Here is a 24,608-nt window from a genome sequence, read left to right on the forward strand (position 1 = left end):
GCATGAATCGCCCCCAGAGGGGTATCTCGGTGCTGGCGGAATTGCAGAAGAAGTTGTGATGGTATGCTATGCTAAAAAAGGGTGGTTTTCAGGTCCTTTCTGAATTTCAGGTGATCAGGGCATTGTCCTAAAGCCAAAGGGAGCTGATTCCATATTAAAGGTGCCTTCCTCTTGTTCGTGTTTTTTTTAATTCTAGTGATTTTGAGCAGGGATTTCGACTGAGATCGCAGGTCCCTCTGGGGGATATATTGATGAAGCCTCTTCGCCAAGCCGGAGAGTCCGTTTCCCCATAGTGCCTTGTGTGTCAGGCAGCAAATCTTAAACTTCACACCTTTCCGTACATGTAACCAGTGTAGTTGTCCTAGAAAGAGTCTTTCCTAAGGGGTCCGGGAGATAGGTAAAGCTCTTCTCAGCAGGCCCAACACATGAAAGCATGCACCAACCGTGTGGGTAACATGTTCTTTCATTGATAGTCTGGTCGAGACGCACCTCTAGATTTTTTTTTCCTGTAGTTTATAGGGCAGGAACAGTTCCCAGCTCTTTAGGCCACCAGCTTGGCGCCCATAAAAGCAGAGCTTCTCCGAAAAGCATGATTTCCGTCTTACCGGCATTCAGTTGTAAAAAGTTGTTACTCATCCATTGTGAGATGGCCAGCATGCCGGAAGAAAATGAGGCTTGGGCTGTCTGGGATGATTTATTAAAGGAGAATGGGAGTTGGGTGTCATCTGCATAGGATATTGGGACAAATCCGTGGCTCCTTAAAAGTGTGGCCAAGAGGGCAACATAGATGTTGAACATAGCTGGGTTCAGACATGAGCCCTGAGGCACTCCCTTGGTCAATGTTTCTGTATTGGACCGATATGGGCCCAGATTAATATTGAGTGTGATTAGAAAGGAAGCTGGTCATCCATTGCAGTGCCACTCCCCCAATCCCCGCTTCCCTCATTCTTCTGAGCAGAGTCTGGTGGTTGACCATATCTAATGCGGCGGAGAGACCTAAAAGCACCAGGAGGGTTGATTTGACCTGCTCTAGCGCAAGCCTGATGTTGTCGGTTATGGCCACCAATGCAGTTTCCGTACTGTAATTGGGGCGGAAGCCTGATTGAGATGAATCCAGGTAGCCAGCCGATTCGATATTGTCAGATAGATGTTTATTGACGTGTTTTTCCAGGACTTTGCTCAGGTAGGATAGGAGGGAAATGGGGCGGACATTTGAGAGATCTTCCATGGGAGCTTTTGTGTTTTTCCGCAACGGGATGATCTGAGCCGCTTTCCATGCTGAAGGAAAATGTCCTTCCTTCAGTGATTAGTTTAATAAAGAACAAACTGAATCATCGGATAGCAGATTGCTGAGGGAGGCTGAAATTCTTGCAGGTAAGACATCCAGGGGCTCGCTTGATTTAACCTTGCACATTAACACTACAGTCTCTTCTCGCGATAGAGGAGGGAAGGCCAGCCGTGTTTTAGGCCCAGCGCTAAGGGGTACTGGTGTGTTGTCTAATGGGGAAGAGCAACTTGTCTTGGTGAATTTATTATAGATGGAGTCTTTTTTCTGTATGAAGAAGGCACTAATCTTATTTGTCTACTAGTTCGCAGGCTTTGGGTTAGGTGAAGTCTTTCAAGATCTTGCTGTGCTGTATGGGTTTTGCGAGTCTGCCAAATATTTTTGTGACAGAGGGCGAGGGCAGACCTATAATTCTCTTTACCAGCTTCATGATGGGTTCGTCGCCATCTCCTTTCTACATTTTTACAGTGGCTTTTATTCTTGTGAAGTTCGGGAGTAAACCACACGGCCTGGGATTGTCTAGGTGCTTTCAAGCAGGTTTTCAGTGGGGCAGTCAAGTCAATGACAATTAGGGCCATTTTGTTAAAGTGGGAAAGGTTTTCTTCAATGTTGCTTAGTTGAGAATACCTAGGAGGCATGAAGACTAATGGAAAAGTCTCTGGATTGATTCTATACCATTGTCTAGCCAATGCACAGTTGCTCTTTGCATCTTCTAACTCTCAGCACTGCCTTTCTCCTTGCAATCACTTCTGCTTGTCACATAAGTGAGCTCCAGGCTTTCTTAGTGCAGCCGTCGTACACCACCTTTTCCCCAGACAAATTGGTGTTGTTTGCCAAAAGTCATGACTTCCTTTCACTCGAGGGCAATCCATCACTGTCCAAATGTTCTTTTCTCCACCTCACCCATTGAAAGAGGAAGAGAAACTATTGGCTGGACTCCAAAAGAGGCTTAAGCTTTTTCAGCAATCGCACCAAAGACCAGCGGGTGGACGATAAGCTTTTTGTGGGGTTCTTGAGGGCAAAGAAAGGTAAGATGATACTGAAAAGGACAAAGTGGTTAGTTCTCTGCATTAAGATCTACTATGCATTGGCCAAGGGGCACTGAGGGCTCACTCTCCCTGGCCCCAAGTTGCTACCACTGTGTTTCCACACAAAGTGCCTAACCTTGACATATCAGGCCATGGCGTTCGTGTTATCACAAAGCACTACTGCCTTGACAGCCACATGCGACGCAAGGGACGTTTGGTCCGAGTCCACTCCACAGACCCTCCACCTTTGGGAAGTGCTGCTTTGGTGTCTATCCTACAGTTGAGGAATGTACGGTCAGAAGTTTCCATCAGAATAACAAGTTACTTTTGGTACGTTTTTTCAGATGGAGGCTCGACAGCAGACTCCTCACCTTATAGTGGCTATTTGTTCTTTTGATGGTATGTAAACCTCCCCCTTCTGTGGAGTGGCTCCTTTTTGCCATCTAAAAAGGCCCTTTGTTAGAGATCTGTGCACTGGTACCTCCAATTGTTTTTGCCTCGAGTCCGTGGAGAGGAAATGATCAAGTAGGAAACGTGTAGGGGTGGGGCTTATATCCGACTCCGATCCATCACTTTTGTAACGGAAAAAGTCCAACATGGAGGCACACAAACCACCTCATGACATGCAGGAGTACTGCTGTGAAAACTTTCAGACCCAGTCTGGCTCCTAGGGAATATTCTAAAGATGAGGAATCTGTTGTTAGGTAGTCACCAGAAAGAGCGTAACCTCATTTTAAACCTCCTTTGTTCAAAATGGCGGGGGTCTTAAGCTGAAGCAATAAATCCCCCCTGTACATCCAGGTGCCCACGAGGCTCCTCAACAACTCCAGATAAGACTCCCTCTCAGCAAGCTAGAAACGGGGCTTGCATGAATGGAAAGCGAAACTCCTCCTCCCTGCTCTCAAAGCAACAGTAACAAACAGAGGACTACTGTCTCTATCTCACCTATTTGGCGGCCATTTTTGACTAGTCTCCCTCTTGGACGGCCATCCTGGATTAGTCATTTTCATTATCTGAACATACACTAAGAACTTATCATTCTAGACTAATCTCAACTACCGATTACTTTGCGCAGCTCTGTATCTACTTCTTGTGATAGAATGTTTGCCTTTTATTGCAGTATTATACTCCTACTTGTATTTTGTACATTCCTGTAACCTACACTAAGTTCACTTTACTGCACAGATTGCTACTTCATATATTTTGGTTGCTCACTAATGTCACTTTTTTTTGATTTTTGAGTCCTGTAACCGATTGTTTGCATTTGTATGCTGTTCTTATATTTTATCAGTATTATACTTCCAATTGTATTCTGCACAATTCTGCAACCTGCACCCATTTTTCACTTTTCTCTCCTGTAATGCACCGACTGCTACCTCATATATTTTGGTCGCTCACTAGTGTCACTTGTGCTCCCTAGGGTCATTTTTGATCCATGTAACTTGTTGTTTGCATTTGTATCTTGCATTCAGCACATTTATGCAACCTGCACCCATTTCACTTTTCTCTCCTGTAATGCACAGATTGTCCTCTCCTGTAATGCACAGATAGTCCTTTGTACTCTCTACCACCCCTATATTACCCCTTGAGTGTTTCCAGTCACATCCCTCCTGTCAAGATAGAAGATAACTCTAATGACTAGTATACTATTTGATTTTTAGATTGTATCCATGTGTATCCCCTCCCTGTGTTAGAATTATAGCTGTTACGACTAATCGCCTGTGGAACTGTTGGAATATAACCAGGTGTACCCCTTCCACCGTGTGAAGAGATAACCCTATCCACTAGAGCAAAAAGAAAGGTGTTCCTGAAATGTGTAACGTAACTGATTTTAGGTAAAGTGCCTTGTAAAGGGGCAGCTGAAATTCCAGGAGCCTAGTCCCGACAGCTCGACGACTTCGGAGGGCTGGAAGTGGTCCCCCGCTACACGGCGGAGGAGGGCACTGGACATCGAATGCTGTCTTATGTAAAGCGCTCTGATAACCTAATCGGTTCAAGATCCTGAAATGTGCAACGTAACTGATTCTATGTAAACTGCTGTGATAACATGTAACGGAACTGGTGCTATGTAAAGCGCTCTGATAACCTAATCGGTTCAAGTTCGCGCTATAGAAAACTCTAAAAATAAATAAATAAATAAATAAAGTAACTCTGGTACTATATACATAAACCTGCCAGTCTCAACTTATAGTGGGTATTTGTTCCTTTGACGGTATGTTAACTTTGAATCAGTCCACTCTATGTGGGTAGCACAGAAACTTAATATCGGGTCTATATACAGCTCAGAACGACTCTTATATAGGGAGTATATAGTTTCATTCTCCCAAATCTCAATAACAATTAAGCGCTTCTTTTTGTGCTTAGTTTGTTATATCCAAGGAACTTCGGGCATCCCATATATTTGTACTGCCTGCAGCCTGTCATCTTTTGCTCTCTATAGTTTACATTAATACCCACACTTAAAGTTGTATTTCTGCTGTGTGTGACTAATTTTTCATTCTTTCCTAGTACCTCAACTATAGGAGAGTACTGGCTTCTTTTGTATCCAATATTACGCAAATTATTGTCCACTTGAGTAATTTTACTACCTGCGAAAGATATATAGATGAATAAAACAAATGTAGTTTGTACGTTTCTTCATATGCGTCGAGACCCTATATGAAATGCCTTTGTTAACAGTAGTAAGTGGTACTCTAATCTATACCATTAATTTATTTATACTTTTGGATATGTTACACTCACTGAAAAGTGCAGCATATGTAATGAGGTTCAAATCAAATAAGCTTTATTCGGTTTCATCATAGAAAAAATAAAAGTATACACCAGTATAAAAGAAATGGAATCCTTCCATAAAAAATGTACATATATCAAAGACCGGCATGAGCTTTTATACTACCACAAAATATTTTTTTCATGTTATTAGAGACTTTCTGCTTCTAATGACAGCCTTTAAAAACTTCGACATAGCATAACCTAAATGAGCAGTGAGTAAGGTCTGTAAGAATTGGAATGCAGGTCAACAGTGTCTGAAACCTCAATATCGGTACAATACAATACTTTCTCTGTTCAATGTAAAATGTACAGAACAAAACAGTGTGCATTGCTGTCTGTGAAGACACATCATCACAGGGACATTTCCATAACCAATCATTTGTCATTGGAAAACTAGTCAAGCAATGGAATATATTTAGCCTAACGACCTTTTCCCACACTTCATAATAAAAGTCTTATCATTGTTAATTAACAAGCCTAAATTTTGCATATATTTAGTAATGCTCGTTAGTAACCGTTGGAGCCCTACAGGAGTTCTGCTGTCTATGATGATGGTGTCCTCAGCTTAGAGGAGGGCAGGGATCGGGCAATGGCCGATTTGCTGGACATCTCAGCATTGATCTACCAACACACTTCCTAGGCTATTGAAGTACAATGTAAATAGGAAGAGTGCCAGTTCACAGCCCTGCCGTACTCCTCTCTCTACGCTGAACGGTGTAGTACACTCCCCCTTGATGCCATAATGTACCCTTGATGTGATTGCAGAGTATAATTGCCTAAGAAGTGTAATAAAGGCAGAACAACTCCTATATCAGCCATGAATGGGTGACTTACTGTGATGGAGTAATTCATCCATTAAGTACTGTACACTAGATGCTTTGTTTAAGAGATGACTGTGAGGGAGTAAGTCATCCATTGCTTACTGTACACTGGATTCTTTGTTTAAGGGTGACTGTGAAGAAATGAGTCACCCATTGTTTGCTGTAACTGTATCCTATGTTTGAGGGATGACTGTGAGGGTGTAAGTCACCCATTTCTTATGTGTGAGTTTGAGAGTTCAATGTTATGTAATTGAGTTCATGAGTGCTTTGATGGTCTGTGTGTTGTTCTGTGGGTTGGTGTGCCATGCCACTTAATTGTTGGTTTGATGTGTTAAGCCCATATCGCACTAGTCTGGCCAGTTGGTGTGGTTTGTGGTGGTTGTAGGAGAGTAGGGTCTGCAATCCTATGATCACCCAGATTTTTTGCTTTTGTTTCACTGGTTTACGACTTTCTCTGGCTGTGGGCCTGCCAATCAGACCCACAGCCTGGCTGTTCTCTTTCTAAATTACGATATGTACCCTAGGTGCATCTACCAATTGGTACTGGGCCACCTTATCAGACCCCGTAACGCAGGGCATAGGTGTACCCAGGGCCGCCAGGGGCTGCAGCATGTATTATGCCACCCCTGGCTGGCCGCCTAAATTTGACACAACTGGCTGCATGACAGCTGGGGCAAAGTCGTGTAATCACCCTTTGCTTTAGGTATAGTAGCTCTATATCTAACCATACAATGGACACCCGAGTTCCTATCAGTCACTCCTATGGCAGGCCTTGACAATCCTGAAGGCAGAGTGCGTGGGCTCGTGTGAACTAGGTTCTGGCCCGAGCCGAGCCCGGTTGCAGCTTGCGGAATCAAGACCCAATGGCTGTTCCATGATAACGCGTACCACATCGGTAACTTCGGTGTCGCGTTATCAAGGCATGTCGAGTAATGTGTCATACGAATCGGGATGCTACCCCCTCACCAATTCTGGCGACGAGGTTAGCATTCCGCCCTTCTAGAGGGACACGACATGTACGTAACTGTGAACCCCGGTTAAAGTTAACTAAAGCCTCAGCTCCACAAAATGGATGCTGCCACCACAGACACGAGTCTGACCTCCTGCTGCTGGGAGTCCTTCCAGCGGGGAGAGCTTGGACAAAGGGTTTCCTGTCGAGGGCGGTGTTCGCACCGTCCCAGACAGGGTTTGTGTATTCTGGGTAGGTAGGGCTTTTGCGAGAAGGTGACTGCGGAGTGGCACCCCGGTGCTCACTACGCATCTGCCGGTCAGAACCAGTTCCAGGGGCGCCAGCCCTGGCCTGGGGAAAGTCCGGCAGGGGAGAGGGGTGTAACTACCCCCTTCCTGGTCCCACCCTTAGGGCAGGACCTAGTCATGTACCCACCCCTTTCTTTAGGATAAAGACCGGAGCGGGGACCCTTCCAAATTAGATCATCTTTGAATCAAGAACTACTTTCTACGAAAGGACATTCGAGACTCTTCTCAAGATTTCTCCCTTGTGACTAAGGAGTAGTCACCCTGCATCAGCGGGCACCATCTAAGAACTCTGCGGTTTACTGTAAGTCTTTCCTCAAGGAATCCGACGGCCCAGCTCGACGAGAACCGGCTTCCCTGGCACCTCTGACCTCTACCCACGTCATCAGCTCAGCTGTGATCTGTGGGTGCGACGAGACCTCGAGGGACCGGCCATCATCAAAACCTGCACGCTTTCTTAACCAGCACGACCATCGAAGTAATTCTCTGGTGAGTGCTCTGGGATCCGAGAAGCCCCGACCCTGAGCCGCTCCAGCACCGAAGTGCAGTCTCCCAGCATCTCCACGATCTGCGTGGGGCCCTTCTGCTCGCTGCTCAGCACGTTGTCTGGTCACTAGCCGCTGGCTTGTGCCCTTCTGTGACGACATCCGACAATCAACTCTGCTGGTCTGGTTGCTCCAGACTGGCCCTTGCTTCCATCTTTGCGAGAAGCACCCCGGGCCCTCCTGGTCCACTCAAGACGCCATCTTAGGCCCACCCCGTGGCCCTGAGATCTGCCAAGGCTTGTTGCCCCATCCTGGGCCCAGCGACGCCGACAGCATCATCCTTCGTGGGACAGCTCGCACCTCCACCGTGGTCGCCGACAACGCCTCCTGGTCCGTGAGACTGCAGAGCCTAGCGTCGCCCACTCACCTGGTCGAGGTGACGGCCAACCGGTGCCTTCCTGGTACCCTCTGACTACTGGCTAGTAGTACGAACTTGGTCCCCTCTGCTTTCAGGTATCAACAATCTCTGATCCAGGCTTGGATCTCTACGAACTATTCATCACTGGTCGCCGGCCAGCAACTCCTTTTCTTCCGGCTCCTGGCTCGTCAGCGAAGACCCCGACGCCTGTAAGACTTGTGCAGCCGCAGCCCTCGTGGCTAGGTAACTCGGCATTTTGGTGCCTGCATAGCCTCTTTACTCTAGGGTCCCGAGTCCCTCGCTTCCGACTTGCCTTATCGGGTCCGCCCGAGACCTTAAACTTTCCGTGTCCTCGGACACTTGTTTTATTTGTGCACTTGAAGTATTTTCCTAAGAGATTTGGTTTGTGCTTAGTACCATGTCCTCATAAAGTGTCCAGGGCTGTTGTGAATCTTAATAAATATCCTGTTTATTTTCATAACACTTGTGTGGTGTCCTTTCACTGGGTGTTCAAGGGGTACATGTGTGGTAAACAGCTGGCTTAACGCGCCCTCTCGAGTCTTTAGCCTTAGACTGCTCGTATCCACGCTACTAGGATAGCTGGTCTATAGGTTGACTTACAACCAAACACCATAAGGGTCGTTGGAACGATACATAGCGGTCGCTAGAATAGCGAACGTTGCATATCGGGCCAACTTCTCACATTGGTGAGCAGCGGTTGGGATTTGAGCTTGCTGTTGTTTTACCACACGTATCCTAAGAATATCTTGTTGAAAGATCACATAAGTACTGTTAGTACATATAACTAAAGCTTAGAATACTCTGAGTTCTACTGAACCAGCTGTTGCAGCTCCTCAAGGCTTAGCACACCTTGGCTGCAACTCTTAGCAAGGGAATAGTAGGAAAACACATAGTGTAGGTAGGTGCATCACTTACACCACACTAGAAACAGTATGTCGGACAAAGGAGGAAACTCTGAGTCTCCCCTGGTGTCAGTTGACCCTCCACAGGTCATCCCTTCGAGATATACTGTGCTGAGCTTCAAGGAGTTAAGACAAGTGTGTCACTCCAGGAAGATCAAGCAGGGGTCTAACCCCACAACGTCCTTTCTGATTGGTCTCTTGGAGACTTATGATGCCAGAAAAGCTGAGATCCTTCCCAGCTCTTCTAATCCAGAAGGAGACATGCCTCCCCTCGAGGGAACCAGAGACGATCCTGACCTCATCCACCTCGCAACTGAGAACGAAGATGTGGAGGATGATGAGGATGAGGATCCCTCTGGGGATGAGGCAGATAAGGGACAGGTAGAAGTCGTCAGACTAAGCAGGTCCAACTTAAGCAAACATGATAGTGGTACTGGGGGACCCCCAGCGCTACTGTCAGGTCCGCTTAACATTGGGAATGGACGAGCCCGATCTCTGTCGAGAGACTCTGGCAGATCCCTTCAAACCAATGGCTCTCACAACTCTTCTCAAAGAGGGATGACGTCCCCTCAGAGGAGAGTGTACGAAGCTAAAGAAAGGGCAGCTAATCTGAGGATTGAAAGGGAAGAACTTGCCCTGGCCAAAGAGAGGCTTGCCTTTGCTAGAGAGCAACAGTTAAGTGGGGCAGTCCCCACTGGTGGCAGCATTATACCTAGCAATAGGGAAAGGAGTTTTGATACGAAACACCTTGGTAAGATAGTGCCCCCCTTTAAACAAGGGGACGACATCCACAAATGGATTACTGCTTTGGAGAGGGCCTGCACTGTGCAAGGTGTTCCCCAGAGTCAGTGGGCAGCTATCTTGTGGCTCTCCTTTGAAGGTAAAGGAAGAGACAAGCTCCTCACCACAAGGGTGGAGGATGCTAACAATTACCACGTCTTGAAGAATACACTCGTCGAAGGGTTTGGCCTAACCACGGAGCAGTACAGGGTGCTGTTCCGGGATACCCAGAAAACGCAGTCTCAAGATTGGTCTGACTTTGTCGATTGTGCCACTAAGGCTTTTGAAGGCTGGTTGCTGGGCAGTAAGGTTACTGATTATGAAGGATTGTATAATTTGATGATGAGAGAGCAAATTTTAAACAATTGTCAGAACCAGTTGTTGCATCAGCATCTTGTCGACTCGGATCTGACCTCTCCCCAAGAATTGGGAAAGAAGGCAGACAGATGGGTTCGTACAAGAGTTAAACAGAACCAGGGCCTGAATCAAGGTGGTCAGAAGAAAGCAGACCAGAAGGGTAAAGATTCTAAGGGGGAACAAAATGACCAGAAGTCTTCGACAGGTCCCCAACAACCCAAAGAGGGTGGGGGTCAGGCTCCCCAAAAGAAGAAAGAAGGCCAATCCAAAAGATGGTGCCAGTACTGCAAAAGTAAATCTCACTGGTTTAGTGAGTGCACCAAGAAAGGAGGAGGGCAGGCTCCTGCCACTGCAGCCCCTAAGGCACCTGTGCCCCCTAGTACAGCCAGCAGTGGTAGTGCACCTCCCAAGGGTTTAGTAGGGTTAACCCTGGGTTCTGAGGGGCGTGACAACTTAGTTGGCACACTCACTCAGGCTGTCCTTGTCAGTACAGGGGACGTGGGCGTGTCCCCTGACGTAAGTCCCAATACTTTGGGCAAATACCGACAGACGCCTTTCATAAATGGTAAGATGGCCCAGGCCTATAGGGACACTTGTGCCAGCGTCACCATGGTGACGCCTAACTTTGTGGACCCTGGACAGATCATGCCAGGTTCGGAATTCCTGGTGACCAATGCAAGCAATGTCACTACCAATCACAGTATGGCAATTGTAGCTTTCTCCTGGGGAGGGGTAACTGGCCAAAAGAAGGTTGTAGTTAGCTCAGACCTCCCAGTGGATTGTTTGTTGGGCAATGATTTGGAGTCATCACAATGGTCAGAAGTGGAGCACCGGACTCACATGGAAATGTTAGGCTTGCCAGCACATGTGTTCGCTGTGACCAGGTCACAGGTCAGGAAATGCCCCACTGAACAGGTGCTGGATCCTGGAACAACGGACCAGACACCTCCCAAGAAAAAGAGCGGTAGGGTTAAGGCTGCGCCTTCCCCCTTGCCCCAGGTCGTGGATCAAGTCTCCGAGGAGGCTGACCTACAGGAATTGAGGGAAACTGAGCCTAGGGAGTTCGAACTTGATCAAGTTGAATTCTTGGGTTCAGGGGGACCCTCAAGGGAAGACCTGGGGAAGGACCAGTTAGACTGCCCTTCTCTTGAACCCCTCAGACAGCAGGCTGCTGCTGAGGCTGCTGGGAACGCCACAGGTACCCACAAGGTATACTGGGAAGATGGACTCCTGTACACTGAGTCAAGAGACCCCAAGCCTGGCATGACCAGGAGGCTGGTTGTACCCTTGTCTCAGCGTGGTTTCCTACTTACCTTGGCCCACGAGATTCCCTTAGCAGGTCACTTAGGCCAGACGAAGACGTGGGACAGGCTTGTCTCACACTTTCACTGGCCTCATATGAACGAAGATACCAAGGAGTTTTGCCGCTCCTGTGTCACTTGCCAAGCCAGTGGTAAGTCAGGTGGCACGACAAAGGCCCCCCTTATACCAATGCCTGTGGTGGGGGTGCCCTTTGAACGGGTGGGGATCGACATCGTCGGTCCCATGGAACCACCAACAGCATCAGGGCACAAGTTTATACTGGTGGTAGTGGATCATGCCACCAGGTATCCTGAAGCTATTCCCCTTAGGACCACTACAGCACCTGTTGTGGCAAGAGCCCTAGTTGGAGTATTCTCCAGAGTGGGCTTCCCTAAGGAGGTCGTCTCCGACAGAGGTGCAAACTTTATGTCGAGCTACTTAACTGCTATGTGGAAGGAATGTGGTGTCAACTACAAGTTCACTACACCCTATCATCCACAGTGCAATGGGCTTGTTGAGAGATTCAACAGGACCCTGAAAGGGATGATTCATGGACTACCGGAAAAGCTCAGGCGTAGATGGGACGTCCTGATCCCCTGCCTCTTGTTCGCCTACAGAGAAGTCCCACAGAAGGGGGTTGGCTACAGCCCTTTTGAACTTTTGTACGGACATCCTGTAAGAGGACCCCTGTGTTTGGTGAAGGAAGGATGGGAGAGACCTCTCAAAAAGCCTGCAGCCAACATAGTGGACTATGTGCTTGGCCTCCGCTCGCGGATGGCTGAATACATGGAGAAGGCATCTGAAAACCTTAAGGCCAGCCAAGAACTCCAAAAAGCTTGGCATGACCAAAAGGCTGTCTTGACTGTTTACCAGCCCGGACAGAAGGTGTGGGTGTTGGAGCCAGTGGCCCCAGCAGCACTCAAGGACAAATGGTCCGGACCCTACACCATCCTGGAGAAAAAGGGAGAGGTCACCTACCTGGTCGACCTGGGAACTCCCCGGAGCCCCCACAGGGTGCTTCATGTCAACAGGCTCAAGGCATATGTCGACAGGAAGGACATGAGTTTGCTCATGGCCTTAGATGAGGGACAGGAGGAGGAGAGTGACCCTCTCCCCGACCTGCTCACTCAGAATCCTGACGATGGATCGGTAGATGGTGTTGTCTTTTGTGGCAGCCTCTCCGAACATCAACAGAGAGACTGTAAACAGGTTCTTCAGTCTTTCAGACATATGTTTTCTCTAACACCCAGTCAGACCGATTGGTGCACCCATGAGGTTGACACTGGTGACAGCTTGCCCGTTAAGAGTAAAATCTACCGGCAGCCTGATCACGTTAGAGACTGCATCAAGAGTGAAGTGCAGAAAATGTTGGAGCTGGGAGTCATTGAACCCTCGGATAGCCCTTGGGCTAGTCCCGTAGTTCTAGTGCCGAAACCTCACACCCCGGGCGGTAAGAAAGAGATGAGGTTCTGCGTAGACTACAGGGGTCTCAATGCAGTCACTAAGACTGACGCCCACCCAATACCAAGGGCAGACGAGCTTATCGATAGATTGGCTTCGGCCAACTACTTAAGTACGTTTGACCTGACAGCTGGGTATTGGCAAATCAGGTTAGCTGAGGACGCCAAGCCTAAAACCGCATTTTCAACCCCTGGTGGGCATTATCAGTTCGTGGTGATGCCCTTTGGTCTGAAAAATGCACCTGCCACCTTCCAAAGGTTGGTGAATCAAGTCCTTACTGGGCTGGATGACTTCTGTGCGGCGTATCTTGACGATATTGCTGTCTTTAGCTCCACCTGGGAGGATCACCTGGTCCACCTGCGGAAAGCGTTAGAGGCTCTGCAAGCAGCAGGCCTCACTATCAAGGCCACCAAGTGCCAGATAGGGCAGACACAGGTTGTATACCTGGGCCACCTTGTAGGTGGAGGCCAGGTTCAGCCACTGGAGAGCAAGATACAGTCAATCAGGGACTGGGCTCCTCCAACCACCCAGACTCAGGTTCGAGCTTTCTTGGGCCTGACTGGTTACTATAGGAAGTTTGTCAGGAACTATGGTTCAATTGTGACACCATTAAATGAACTGACGAGTAAGAAAATGCCAAAAAAGGTTCAGTGGACAGCGAGCTGTCAAAAAGCATTCGATGACCTAAAGCAGGCCATGTGCACGGCGCCTATCCTCAAGAGTCCGGACTACTCCAAACCATTCATTGTCCAAACAGATGCTTCTGAGTTGGGTGTGGGAGCTGTTCTTTCTCAACTGAATTTTGATGGTCAAGGCCAGCCCATTGCTTTTATAAGCAGAAGGCTGACCCCTAGAGAGAAGAATTGGTCAGCTATTGAGAGGGAGGCCTTTGCTGTGGTTTGGGCCCTGAAGAAGCTGAGGCCATACTTGTTTGGCACTCACTTCAAGATTCAGACCGACCATAAGCCCCTCTTGTGGCTAAATCAGATGAAGGGTGAAAACCCCAAACTGCTTAGGTGGTCCATTTCCCTACAGGGGATGGACTTTACAGTGGAACATAGACCTGGTACTGATCATGGCAATGCCGATGGGCTCTCCAGATATTTCCACTTAGAACAAGAAGACTCACCTGGTCAAGGTTAGCTTATTGTTCCGACGTTTGGGGGGGGTCATGTAGGAGAGTAGGGTCTGCAATCCTATGATCACCCAGATTTTTTGCTTTTGTTTCACTGGTTTACGACTTTCTCTGGCTGTGGGCCTGCCAATCAGACCCACAGCCTGGCTGTTCTCTTTCTAAATTACGATATGTACCCTAGGTGCATCTACCAATTGGTACTGGGCCACCTTATCAGACCCCGTAACGCAGGGCATAGGTGTACCCAGGGCCGCCAGGGGCTGCAGCATGTATTATGCCACCCCTGGCTGGCCGCCTAAATTTGACACAACTGGCTGCATGACAGCTGGGGCAAAGTCGTGTAATCACCCTTTGCTTTAGGTATAGTAGCTCTATATCTAACCATACAATGGACACCCGAGTTCCTATCAGTCACTCCTATGGCAGGCCTTGACAATCCTGAAGGCAGAGTGCGTGGGCTCGTGTGAACTAGGTTCTGGCCCGAGCCGAGCCCGGTTGCAGCTTGCGGAATCAAGACCCAATGGCTGTTCCATGATAACGCGTACCACATCGGTAACTTCGGTGTCGCGTTATCAAGGCATGTCGAGTAAGGTGTCATACGAATCGGGATGCTACCCCCTCACCAATTCTGGCGACGAGGTTAGCATTCCGCCCTTCTAGAGGGACACGACATGTACGTAACTGTGAACCCCGGTTAAAGTTAACTAAAGCCTCAGCTCCACAAAATGGATGCTGCCACCACAGACACGAGTCCGACCTCCTGCTGCTGGGAGTCCTTCCAGCGGGGAGAGCTTGGACAAAGGGTTTCCTGTCGAGGGCGGTGTTCGCACCGTCCCAGACAGGGTTTGTGTATTCTGGGTAGGTAGGGCTTTTGCGAGAAGGTGACTGCGGAGTGGCACCCCGGTGCTCACTACGCATCTGCCGGTCAGAACCAGTTCCAGGGGCGCCAGCCCGGCCTGGGGAAAGTCCGGCAGGGGAGAGGGGTGTAACTACCCCCTTCCTGGTCCCACCCTTAGGGCAGGACCTAGTCATGTACCCACCCCTTTCTTTAGGATAAAGACCGGAGCGGGGACCCTTCCAAATTAGATCATCTTTGAATCAAGAACTACTTTCTACGAAAGGACATTCGAGACTCTTCTCAAGATTTCTCCCTTGTGACTAAGGAGTAGTCACCCTGCATCAGCGGGCACCATCTAAGAACTCTGCGGTTTACTGTAAGTCTTTCCTCAAGGAATCCGACGGCCCAGCTCGACGAGAACCGGCTTCCCTGGCACCTCTGACCTCTACCCACGTCATCAGCTCAGCTGTGATCTGTGGGTGCGACGAGACCTCGAGGGACCGGCCATCATCAAAACCTGCACGCTTTCTTAACCAGCACGACCATCGAAGTAATTCTCTGGTGAGTGCTCTGGGGTCCGAGAAGCCCCGACCCTGAGCCGCTCCAGCACCGAAGTGCAGTCTCCCAGCATCTCCACGATCTGCGTGGGGCCCTTCTGCTCGCTGCTCAGCACGTTGTCTGGTCACTAGCCGCTGGCTTGTGCCCTTCTGTGACGACATCCGACAATCAACTCTGCTGGTCTGGTTGCTCCAGACTGGCCCTTGCTTCCATCTTTGCGAGAAGCACCCCGGGCCCTCCTGGTCCACTCAAGACGCCATCTTAGGCCCACCCCGTGGCCCTGAGATCTGCCAAGGCTTGTTGCCCCATCCTGGGCCCAGCGACGCCGACAGCATCATCCTTCGTGGGACAGCTCGCACCTCCACCGTGGTCGCCGACAACGCCTCCTGGTCCGTGAGACTGCAGAGCCTAGCGTCGCCCACTCACCTGGTCGAGGTGACGGCCAACCGGTGCCTTCCTGGTACCCTCTGACTACTGGCTAGTAGTACGAACTTGGTCCCCTCTGCTTTCAGGTATCAACAATCTCTGATCCAGGCTTGGATCTCTACGAACTATTCATCACTGGTCGCCGGCCAGCAACTCCTTTTCTTCCGGCTCCTGGCTCGTCAGCGAAGACCCCGACGCCTGTAAGACTTGTGCAGCCGCAGCCCTCGTGGCTAGGTAACTCGGCATTTCGGTGCCTGCATAGCCTCTTTACTCTAGGGTCCCGAGTCCCTCGCTTCCGACTTGCCTTATCGGGTCCGCCCGAGACCTTAAACTTTCCGTGTCCTCGGACACTTGTTTTATTTGTGCACTTGAAGTATTTTCCTAAGAGATTTGGTTTGTGCTTAGTACCCTGTCCTCATAAAGAGTCCAGGGCTGTTGTGAATCTTAATAAATATCCTGTTTATTTTCATAACACTTGTGTGGTGTCCTTTCACTGGGTGTTCAAGGGGTACATGTGTGGTAAACAGCTGGCTTAACGCGCCCTCTCGAGTCTTTAGCCTTAGACTGCTCGTATCCACGCTACTAGGATAGCTGGTCTATAGGTTGACTTACAACCAAACACCATAAGGGTCGTTGGAACGATACATAGCGGTCGCTAGAATAGCGAACGTTGCATATCGGGCCAACTTCTCACAGTGGTAACAGGAGTGGCAGGTTTTTCCGTATGCTTCTGCATGAAATGTGTGGGTGTGTGGTTTGGGTCTGCATGAGAAGCATGTGAGTTGTGGGATGCATGTGCTGTGTGTGTGTGTGTGTGTATATATATATATATATATATATATATATATATATATATATATATATATATATATATATCATAGGCGAAATCACACCATCTGCGCAGCGCAATGAGCCCATCCAATTGAGATGTGAGTAAAATAGATATTTATTTCCAGTAGGCAGCACAAATGTAGCAGTATAAAGCGTTTCAACCTTCACAGGGTCTTAATCATATGCAAATGTGAGGTTCAGTTGTACTTGAGTTCAAATGCACTCCGATCAGATCATAAACAGTGAAGAAGAACACTGTATGCAAATGGTAGGTTCGAAAAAGAGTAATTCAATTCGATTTTCTTATTCATAGTTTGGGACCAAGAAACATATCTTTCAGCTGGTACTCTTATCCTATTTATTTCTGTTGCATATATCCAAAGCAATGTTCAAGTTCGCAAACTCTCAGTCCCAGTAACTCTCATATAGGGACTACCATGTCCATAATGCTTAGCAAATGTATTCCCAAAATACGGCATAGCGTCCTTCTTATTTCTACTCATTTAACATTTTCTGAAGCAGTAGATAAACTTAAAAACAAAGTGCCCACCTTCTCTTGGCACATAGGAGTAACTTCCATGTCGTGCAGGGGGCAAGTTAGTTTTCATAATCATCTCAAGGGTATTCCTCTTCACTTTTCAAGATGTTGTTTCAACTCCTTTTGTGGCTGCCCGCTTTAAATATCAATTTTACTCACCTCTCGATTGCATGGACTTACTTATCGAGCTGCGCAGTTGGCGTGATTTCTCATATGCAATATATGGTCTCTTTTATTTATTTTTTTAAATGTAATGTAGGACTGTTTTGTTTCGATCTCCAGTCCTTTATTTAGCAACATTTGATCCTAATGTTAATTCGCGGTTTCATCTTGCATTCACAATATTATTATGTGTTCTCTAAAGGGGGAAGATGTGTTATATCTTGTGTACTGTATGGTGTATTTTATCTTCAGTCCTTTATGTAGTAACTTGTGATCCTAATGTAAACGCGTTATATTTGGTGAGAGGATATAGCCTAACTGCTAGGTCAGTCAACCTTAAATCTGGGGAGCCAGGTTCGAGTCTCGGCAACATCGCTCAATATTCTGTGATTCTGGGCAAAACACTTAATCTCCCCATGCCTAACAAAAATGATTGTGTCCTTATGTAATGCAACTGGTGCTGGTGTAAAGCGCTCTGATACCCAATACCTTTGGGTCAAGTTTGTCCTATGTAAAACTCCAGGAAAAAAATAATCCATCTGGCAATCACACTATTTGTATGTGTTCTCTAACAGGGGAAGATCTGTTTTACTTTGCATGTTCCCTAATGCTCTCTATGGTCCTTGCTGCTCAGCCAGTATGAATGTGCTTTGTGGAATTTTGGAGTGCATGGTGAAGTAATGGAATGCTTAGGTGCCCATAAGGTTGAGAGTGGCAGTTGGAGTAAGGGCTGAGCAGCAGGGAGGCTGCTCCTGGTGGAGCTATCCTACGATCTAAGCTAAGAACCTATAAATACGAACCTCAATATTACATTAATTGACTATGGCTTGGTTCTAGGTATGTGCAATGGCAACAGCTAAGCTGAACACACTTCTTCAAACAAAGGTGATCTCAAGCCAGGAGGAAGCATGTTACCTTTTGGGGATGTTGGAAGGGATCCTCAGCCGCTCCATTAAGCAGAAAACCGAAATGTACTCCTTCCTCATACCCATTGTGCGCACTCTGGTGTCCAAGATTTACCAGCTGCTCTTCATGTTCCTGCATCTGCCCTCTTTGCCTTCCACCAATGGGAGCCCTTCTTTCTTTGAAGACTTTCAGGAGTACTGCAACTCGGAGGAATGGCGAACATTTATAGATAAATTTGTAAGTTCTGATTGTTTACATTAGACATTTTAATTCTGAGGTAACAAAATTAGCCCAGGGTTTGTCACAGTGTGGTAGTTATTCATGTTCCGTCCACATGCTTAGTGTCCGAAAAAGATGATTAGGGATCGATAGTTATCACTCTCAGCCATTGTTGGTGCTTGTATATATGAAATGAGTTTATTTGCACCCTCACATCTAAAATTGTGGCCGCATAGTGACATCAAAGTCACTATGACATCATAATGACTCATTAGATTCCTGTCCTAATTCCAAGTTCCATATGCTTCTCACTGTAGATTTTACATGTTTCATTAATCAAGTAGGTAGGATCTGACTTAGCCTCCTTGAGTTTCACAGTCAAGTTGCTTTTGCAACCTCTGAATATAGATAAGGGGGTGGGGGGGAGTTTGTGACCTACATGTTCGGATAGTCCAAGTGTATAAGGTGATAATCAATGTTTAAATATTTTCCATGATTTAGGAAAGGGTTCAATGTACACTGCTAAATGTTTTCAACTCCCCACAGATTGGTGGGGATGATAAGAGTGAGAGGTCATGAAGTCTTCTGGTCCATGGATTGTTAGAGTTAAACCCACTATGTGACTAAGTACTGATTACTAATATTTGCAAAATGTTTACTGTATTAGGCATCCTTTAATTGGTGAGATCAGAAATATTTTAGTCCTTAGGGGTTGTTGACCGCGTAGGGTTTTAATATATAATATAATAAAAAACATTTGCTTGTTACCCAATTCGGCATACATTGAATGATCCTTGCAAAGCTGAAACTACTTTCTTATGTTACCACTGTGTCAGATCATTCCATATATGAAGCAGTACGAAGTTGACATGATGGGCAGAGGGCACGAGCAGATGGCTCTTTTCTGGAAGGACTGCTATGAGGCCCTGAATGTGAATATGCACAAGCGAGATCGACAGAGAGGAGAAAGCAAACTCAAATTCCAGGTAAGACATTCGTGCTTGAAATAACCCAGTGAACAGCATATTATCTTACAATCTATAGGTAGTGATTGTCAGACCTGTCCTCCTTAGGGTGGTCTTCCCCCAAACGTTTTGCCTGCTTACTTCCACTTTTTGTTGTATATGTTTGTTGGCCTAAGGACTCTGAGCACTTTATCACTGCTGACCAGTGCTACAGTGTATGTGCTTCTACCATAAATATGGTGACATTGGTGTGTGTGCTCAATTGGCATATTTAGTTTACTTACAAGTCGCTTGTAAACTGGTATGCCAGATACCCAAGGCCTATCATTTAAATGCTACTAGTGAGCCTGCAGCACTGGCTGTTCCACCCACACAAGTAGCCTTTTAACCCTGTCTCAGGCTTGCCACTGCAAGGCCTGTGCGTGCAGTTTACTGCCACTTCAACTTGATAATTAAAATAACTTGCCAAGTCTTAAACTCCCCTTTAATGACACATACGTCAACCCTAAGGTAGGCCATAGGTAGGTCTGAGGGCTGTGTGCTGTGTAACTAAAAGGTAGGACATGTACTCTTCAATTTTACATGTCCTTATATTGCCAAACTTCTAAATTCTTTTTTCACTTCTGTGAGGCCTACTCCTCTCATAGGTTAGCATTTGGAATTCTTTAAAACACTTTAAAGCTGTAATTCCCGATTAGAAAGGAGAAGTTGCATCATGTTTCATATCTTTGGGCTAGTAATGAAAAATACCCTTTACTGGTAAAGTTGGATTTAGCATTACTGTTTTAGAAATGCCACTTTTTGAAAGAGGGCATTGCTGTGCTCCTACTGCTCTGTATGCCTAGCAGCCTGTCTCCAATAAACGTCTGTGTTGGGTGATTGCTACAGTTTATGCATTCAATCTAGACCGCCACAAACACAGGAAGGGTGGGTGTGACCGATAACTCATCTGCAGTCATATAAATTATGATAGCTCTTCCTGGGCAGAAGAAGGGAGAGGAGCTGACACTTACACCTGAATAGGCAGTGTCCTGTGTGGCACACAAAGGGCTGATAACCCCCCACAGATAACCTACCAGACAGGTCTGGGATTAAAGGGGACCTGTGCACTTCAAGGGCCTACATTGAAGTCACCCACACTTCAAAGGTACATTTGGGTATAAGAACTGATACTCTGACCGTACCAAAACAGTACACTACTGGACCTGTGGATAAACCTGCCAGGATGAAAGACTGCTGAACTACAAAGATTACCACTTTGCCTCTGCTACTCTGAAGGAACTGTTTTCTGCTTTACTGAGCTGCCCTGCTTCCTGCTGATCTCCGCCCTGCTGAGGACAAGGACTGGACCTATATCACTAGAACCCAGAGAGACTCCAAGAGCTTGCTGGCTGCTAGCCCCCTGTTCAGATGGTCTCGTGGCCTCAGGGCCATCAAAGACTTCCTTCAACCCTGCAATAGCACCTGGACTCTGCCATCAGTGAGTCCTCCCCTGACAATCCAGTCCTGGGCCCTTGAAATGTGACTTCTGCTGTGCAGAACCAGCAAAATCGATGCAGTGACGACTGTTTTAGTGTGTATCTAGCTTACCCTGACTCGGATTGTGGTCCCCATTTGAACAGGGTGCATTCCTCTGCTAACTAGAGACTCAATAGCGAAGAGTGATGCCTTCCACTTTTCTGTTTGTGTTCAAGAGATTGGCTTGTTAAACTGAGGAAATATAAATTTTTGGTCATGTTATGTTCCCTAGCGCGTACCCCACCGACTCCATGTACCAGCTTAAAGTGCATGTAACTTCCCTCCTGTACCAGCTATGAAGACGCAAATACATTTGCGTCCAACGTTAACTTGTCCTCTTTCAGATCCACCCTGAATGGATTATATAGTCCGTTCCTAGGTATGCTATGCCACCGTCTTTTTGTAGTACACTTTACGCGTTTTCCTGCTCTGGCCGAGTAGGCCCTGAATTTCTGCCATCGAGCCTCTTTCCTGGCTCCTGACTCTGACAGCCTCTGCTCAGGCTACCTCTGTACCCGTGAACCCTGACTTACTTTCAGCGCGGCCCCTCGCGCTCAGCTCAGCCTGCTTTCTGCCAAGACTGACTATAACCTTCGAGTTATCTGTTCCGCTCCTCGAGAATGCATTCCTGCCTACTAGCTCCAGTAAACATCCTCTCCAGCTGCAGAGCCAAAGGGCCGACCTGTCTCAATGCAAGTAATTCATAGCCTCTGTTACCATGCTTCCATGGAAGGCCCCGTGCCCCCACACTTCTCATGCAGACACTTAGGCGCTTATACACGCATCCCAAGTTAGCATAACATAGCTTCTGCCCTAGAGACCTTTCCGCCCAGATAGTATGGTTCCTAAACATCAGATATCAGATATGATAAAGGTACAAGTTGATCTGACATGCCAGACTTCTGTCTCTTTCCGTCAGTGTAAATGTCAAGTCCCCTGCACCCCGTCAATCACACGTCATGCAGCTGCGCGCGCATCCAAGCTTCCGATTTCTGCTGACATTGCAACAATTCTGTTAGCACCACCCCTTGGTGCCACCCACTTGCGTCACCTATCAGTGACGTTTCTAGAACACGCCTCTAGTTCACGCCTCTTGATTACGTACTAGTACCACGTGTATACTGTTATCTTGTCTTCTCTCAGCTGTTACGCCTCTTGCATTATTACTTATGATGTGGATTAAGTATATAAGCTATGTAATGTCAATAAAGTTTGCTCTATCCCTTCTGACACCCCTGTGGTGGTCAGAACATGATATCCTGGTCACGACCATTCCTTTTATGAGGAATAAAACCCTTAGAAACTCTAACACCACGGACTCTGTCTTTTTTCATTCCGATTGAGTTATTATTGATTAAGTACTTACCTGCATAGAAATTAAGAGAGTAAATTAATTATTTACGTCATTTTGGCGCCCGAACAGGGACCCCTCCCCCACCTCACGCGCCGGTTGGCGCATTGCAAGCTCTGTCCCCTGCCATCAGTTAGAAGGAACCTACGCGTACTGGCAGGATTTCCTGCATCTCCCTCTGACCCACGGAGGTGACGAAGACTGCGATCAGTGCCCAGACGAGGCGGTGAGGAGTGCGGAGGATCCCGACCAGAGCCTAGCCGAAAGAAGCAAGGTCCGAGGTGTCAAGAGGCCCACCAGGTTTCCGAAGTTTTCCGAGGTTTTCCGAAGTTCTCCGAAGTTTTCCGAAGTACCGAGTCGAGTCCAGTCGAGTTTTCCGAGGCCTTCTGTTTCCGTGCTTCCCGGTGAGTACCATTGCTGGGTCGTATCTAGACGGGTTTGGGTACGCAAGTCCGGTCTGCACTGTTTTTAGGCAGTGTATCTGTACTGTTTAGCAGTATATCTAGTATTCCGAATTTTTGCACTGTTACACCAGTGTATCTGTACTGTTGAGCAGTACATCCAGTATAGGGGGGTAGTCATCTATGTCTTCAATGTTCTTATGTGATTAATGTCGTGGTATGAATGTGACTGTTTAAAAGTGTATTATTGTGTTTCTCGTATAAACTAGCTGTCAAGAGTATTAAGGAATAAGGATTGAGCATTCAGTAATAAGTAAGCAAAATGCCGTTTTTCAGCAAGTTAAAGCAGATAGGAACTAGGAAAGGGATACTGGAGGAAGAAATTCCTATTCCCCCTAGGGACACTCCAGGTAACTTTATGTACAACAAACATGGCATAGATGCCATATTATATCTAGATTTATGGGCCGATTACACCAAGCACCTAGACGAAAGACACAGATGGCCTGTTACCGGAACATGGGATGCCGAGTGCATCATGAAGGTAGAAGAAGCATTATGGAAAAAGAAAGCTAGACAATCCCAGAAAGACGCCATAGAATTCTGGCGTAAGGAATCACATAAGCGTGCTGAGAAAGCACTCCGTAGAGAAGACAGACTTAAAGAATCAGAAAAGGCCCAAGAGAATGAATTAGTTATTGAAGGGATCCGAGTAAAAACAGAACAAATAGACCGTGCCCGAAACAATCTTGTAAACGGAATGTATCTCGCGGCCGAGGGCACATCTGAAGGCCTATCAGAAATACCGAAAAACTTACCGCCACCATTAGTTCCAACTAAAGTAATGCATAAGACTACTAAAGACATATTCTTAAATGCTTATCTAGAGGATGTAGCACCAGCTTACACCAATCTGCCTGTTCGTGCCCTGCCTACTGACAGGGATGGGGGTGGCACTACGCCCCCAGATCATGTTCCGCCAGTACCGCGACAGACCTCCCCTGTTCCGCCAGCTCCGCCACTTCCCGCACCCAAGATTGACCTACCGAAACAAGTCCTACCTGATCCTACTAAACGACAAATTCAAGTTCAGATCCAGACTCCGCAGAGAGATAATGCCCAAGCGTCCGCCTCAGGAGGTGCGACTGCGGGTCCTCGGACCCCGCCATTAACACACAGATTCAATTTAAGGGACACGCAGAATCCTTTCACGTTCCAGTCCCCCCGCCTTGACGCATTAAAGGAAAACATGTCAGTTTGTAGATATGATCCAGTACCCGGAAAAAACGATCTAATGATATTGGCATCACTACGGTTAAGATCTGCCACTGATATCTTGTTATGCTATGTAGGAATGAAGGAGCGCCTCGATAGAATATATGAGTTTGTTCAGACAGGGAAAGACCCTGACAGTATCAAGGATGCCATGGATAAACAGAAAGTTGACATTCAAGCACAGATATTACGATTTTTCATAAATTGTCTAATAAGAGAACGAGACAGGCCCGAGACAGATCAAAGTGAATTAGATGCACTAACCAAGTGGGGTCAAAATATAGCCGAAGGAAAACATGACAGGGGGGCTTGCATAGCCAGTATGTACCAGAAAATTAGAAGGGCAGTGATAACGGCACACCAGAAAGGGAATGACAAAGCTTCCTCCGAGGAGGAAGAAGACCTTGCAGAACAAAGAAGGACTACAGATACTATAGCATATGTAGGTAAGGGAAACTACCTTAGGAAAGGCATCCGTCCGGAAAACAAGAGAGTTTTTCTCTCTGCTTTAACAAACCCGAATTCTTCTGAACATCAGTTCCAGGAAACTGATAAAAGGCTTCGAGACCGAATGGGGTACCATGTACTCAATACTATGG

General features: G+C 47.2%; 1 protein-coding gene across 2 annotated transcripts in view; it reads left to right on the plus strand.

Annotated features, from left to right (window-relative positions):
• The window catches only part of NBEAL1 (neurobeachin like 1), a 916,399-nt gene that overhangs the window by 584,975 nt on the left and 306,816 nt on the right, over window positions 1-24,608 (plus strand). For both annotated transcript variants that reach the window (XM_086955272.1, XM_086955273.1), the window contains 2 exons: window positions 18,212-18,517; window positions 19,336-19,485. In XM_086955272.1, coding sequence (XP_086811398.1) covers window positions 18,212-18,517; window positions 19,336-19,485 — 456 coding nt within the window. The remainder of the gene's footprint in view (window positions 1-18,211; window positions 18,518-19,335; window positions 19,486-24,608) is intronic.

The sequence above is a fragment of the Lissotriton vulgaris genome, chromosome 2_1, assembly GCF_964263255.1.
Source record: "Lissotriton vulgaris chromosome 2_1, aLisVul1.2, whole genome shotgun sequence".
NCBI lineage: Eukaryota > Metazoa > Chordata > Amphibia > Caudata > Salamandridae > Lissotriton > Lissotriton vulgaris.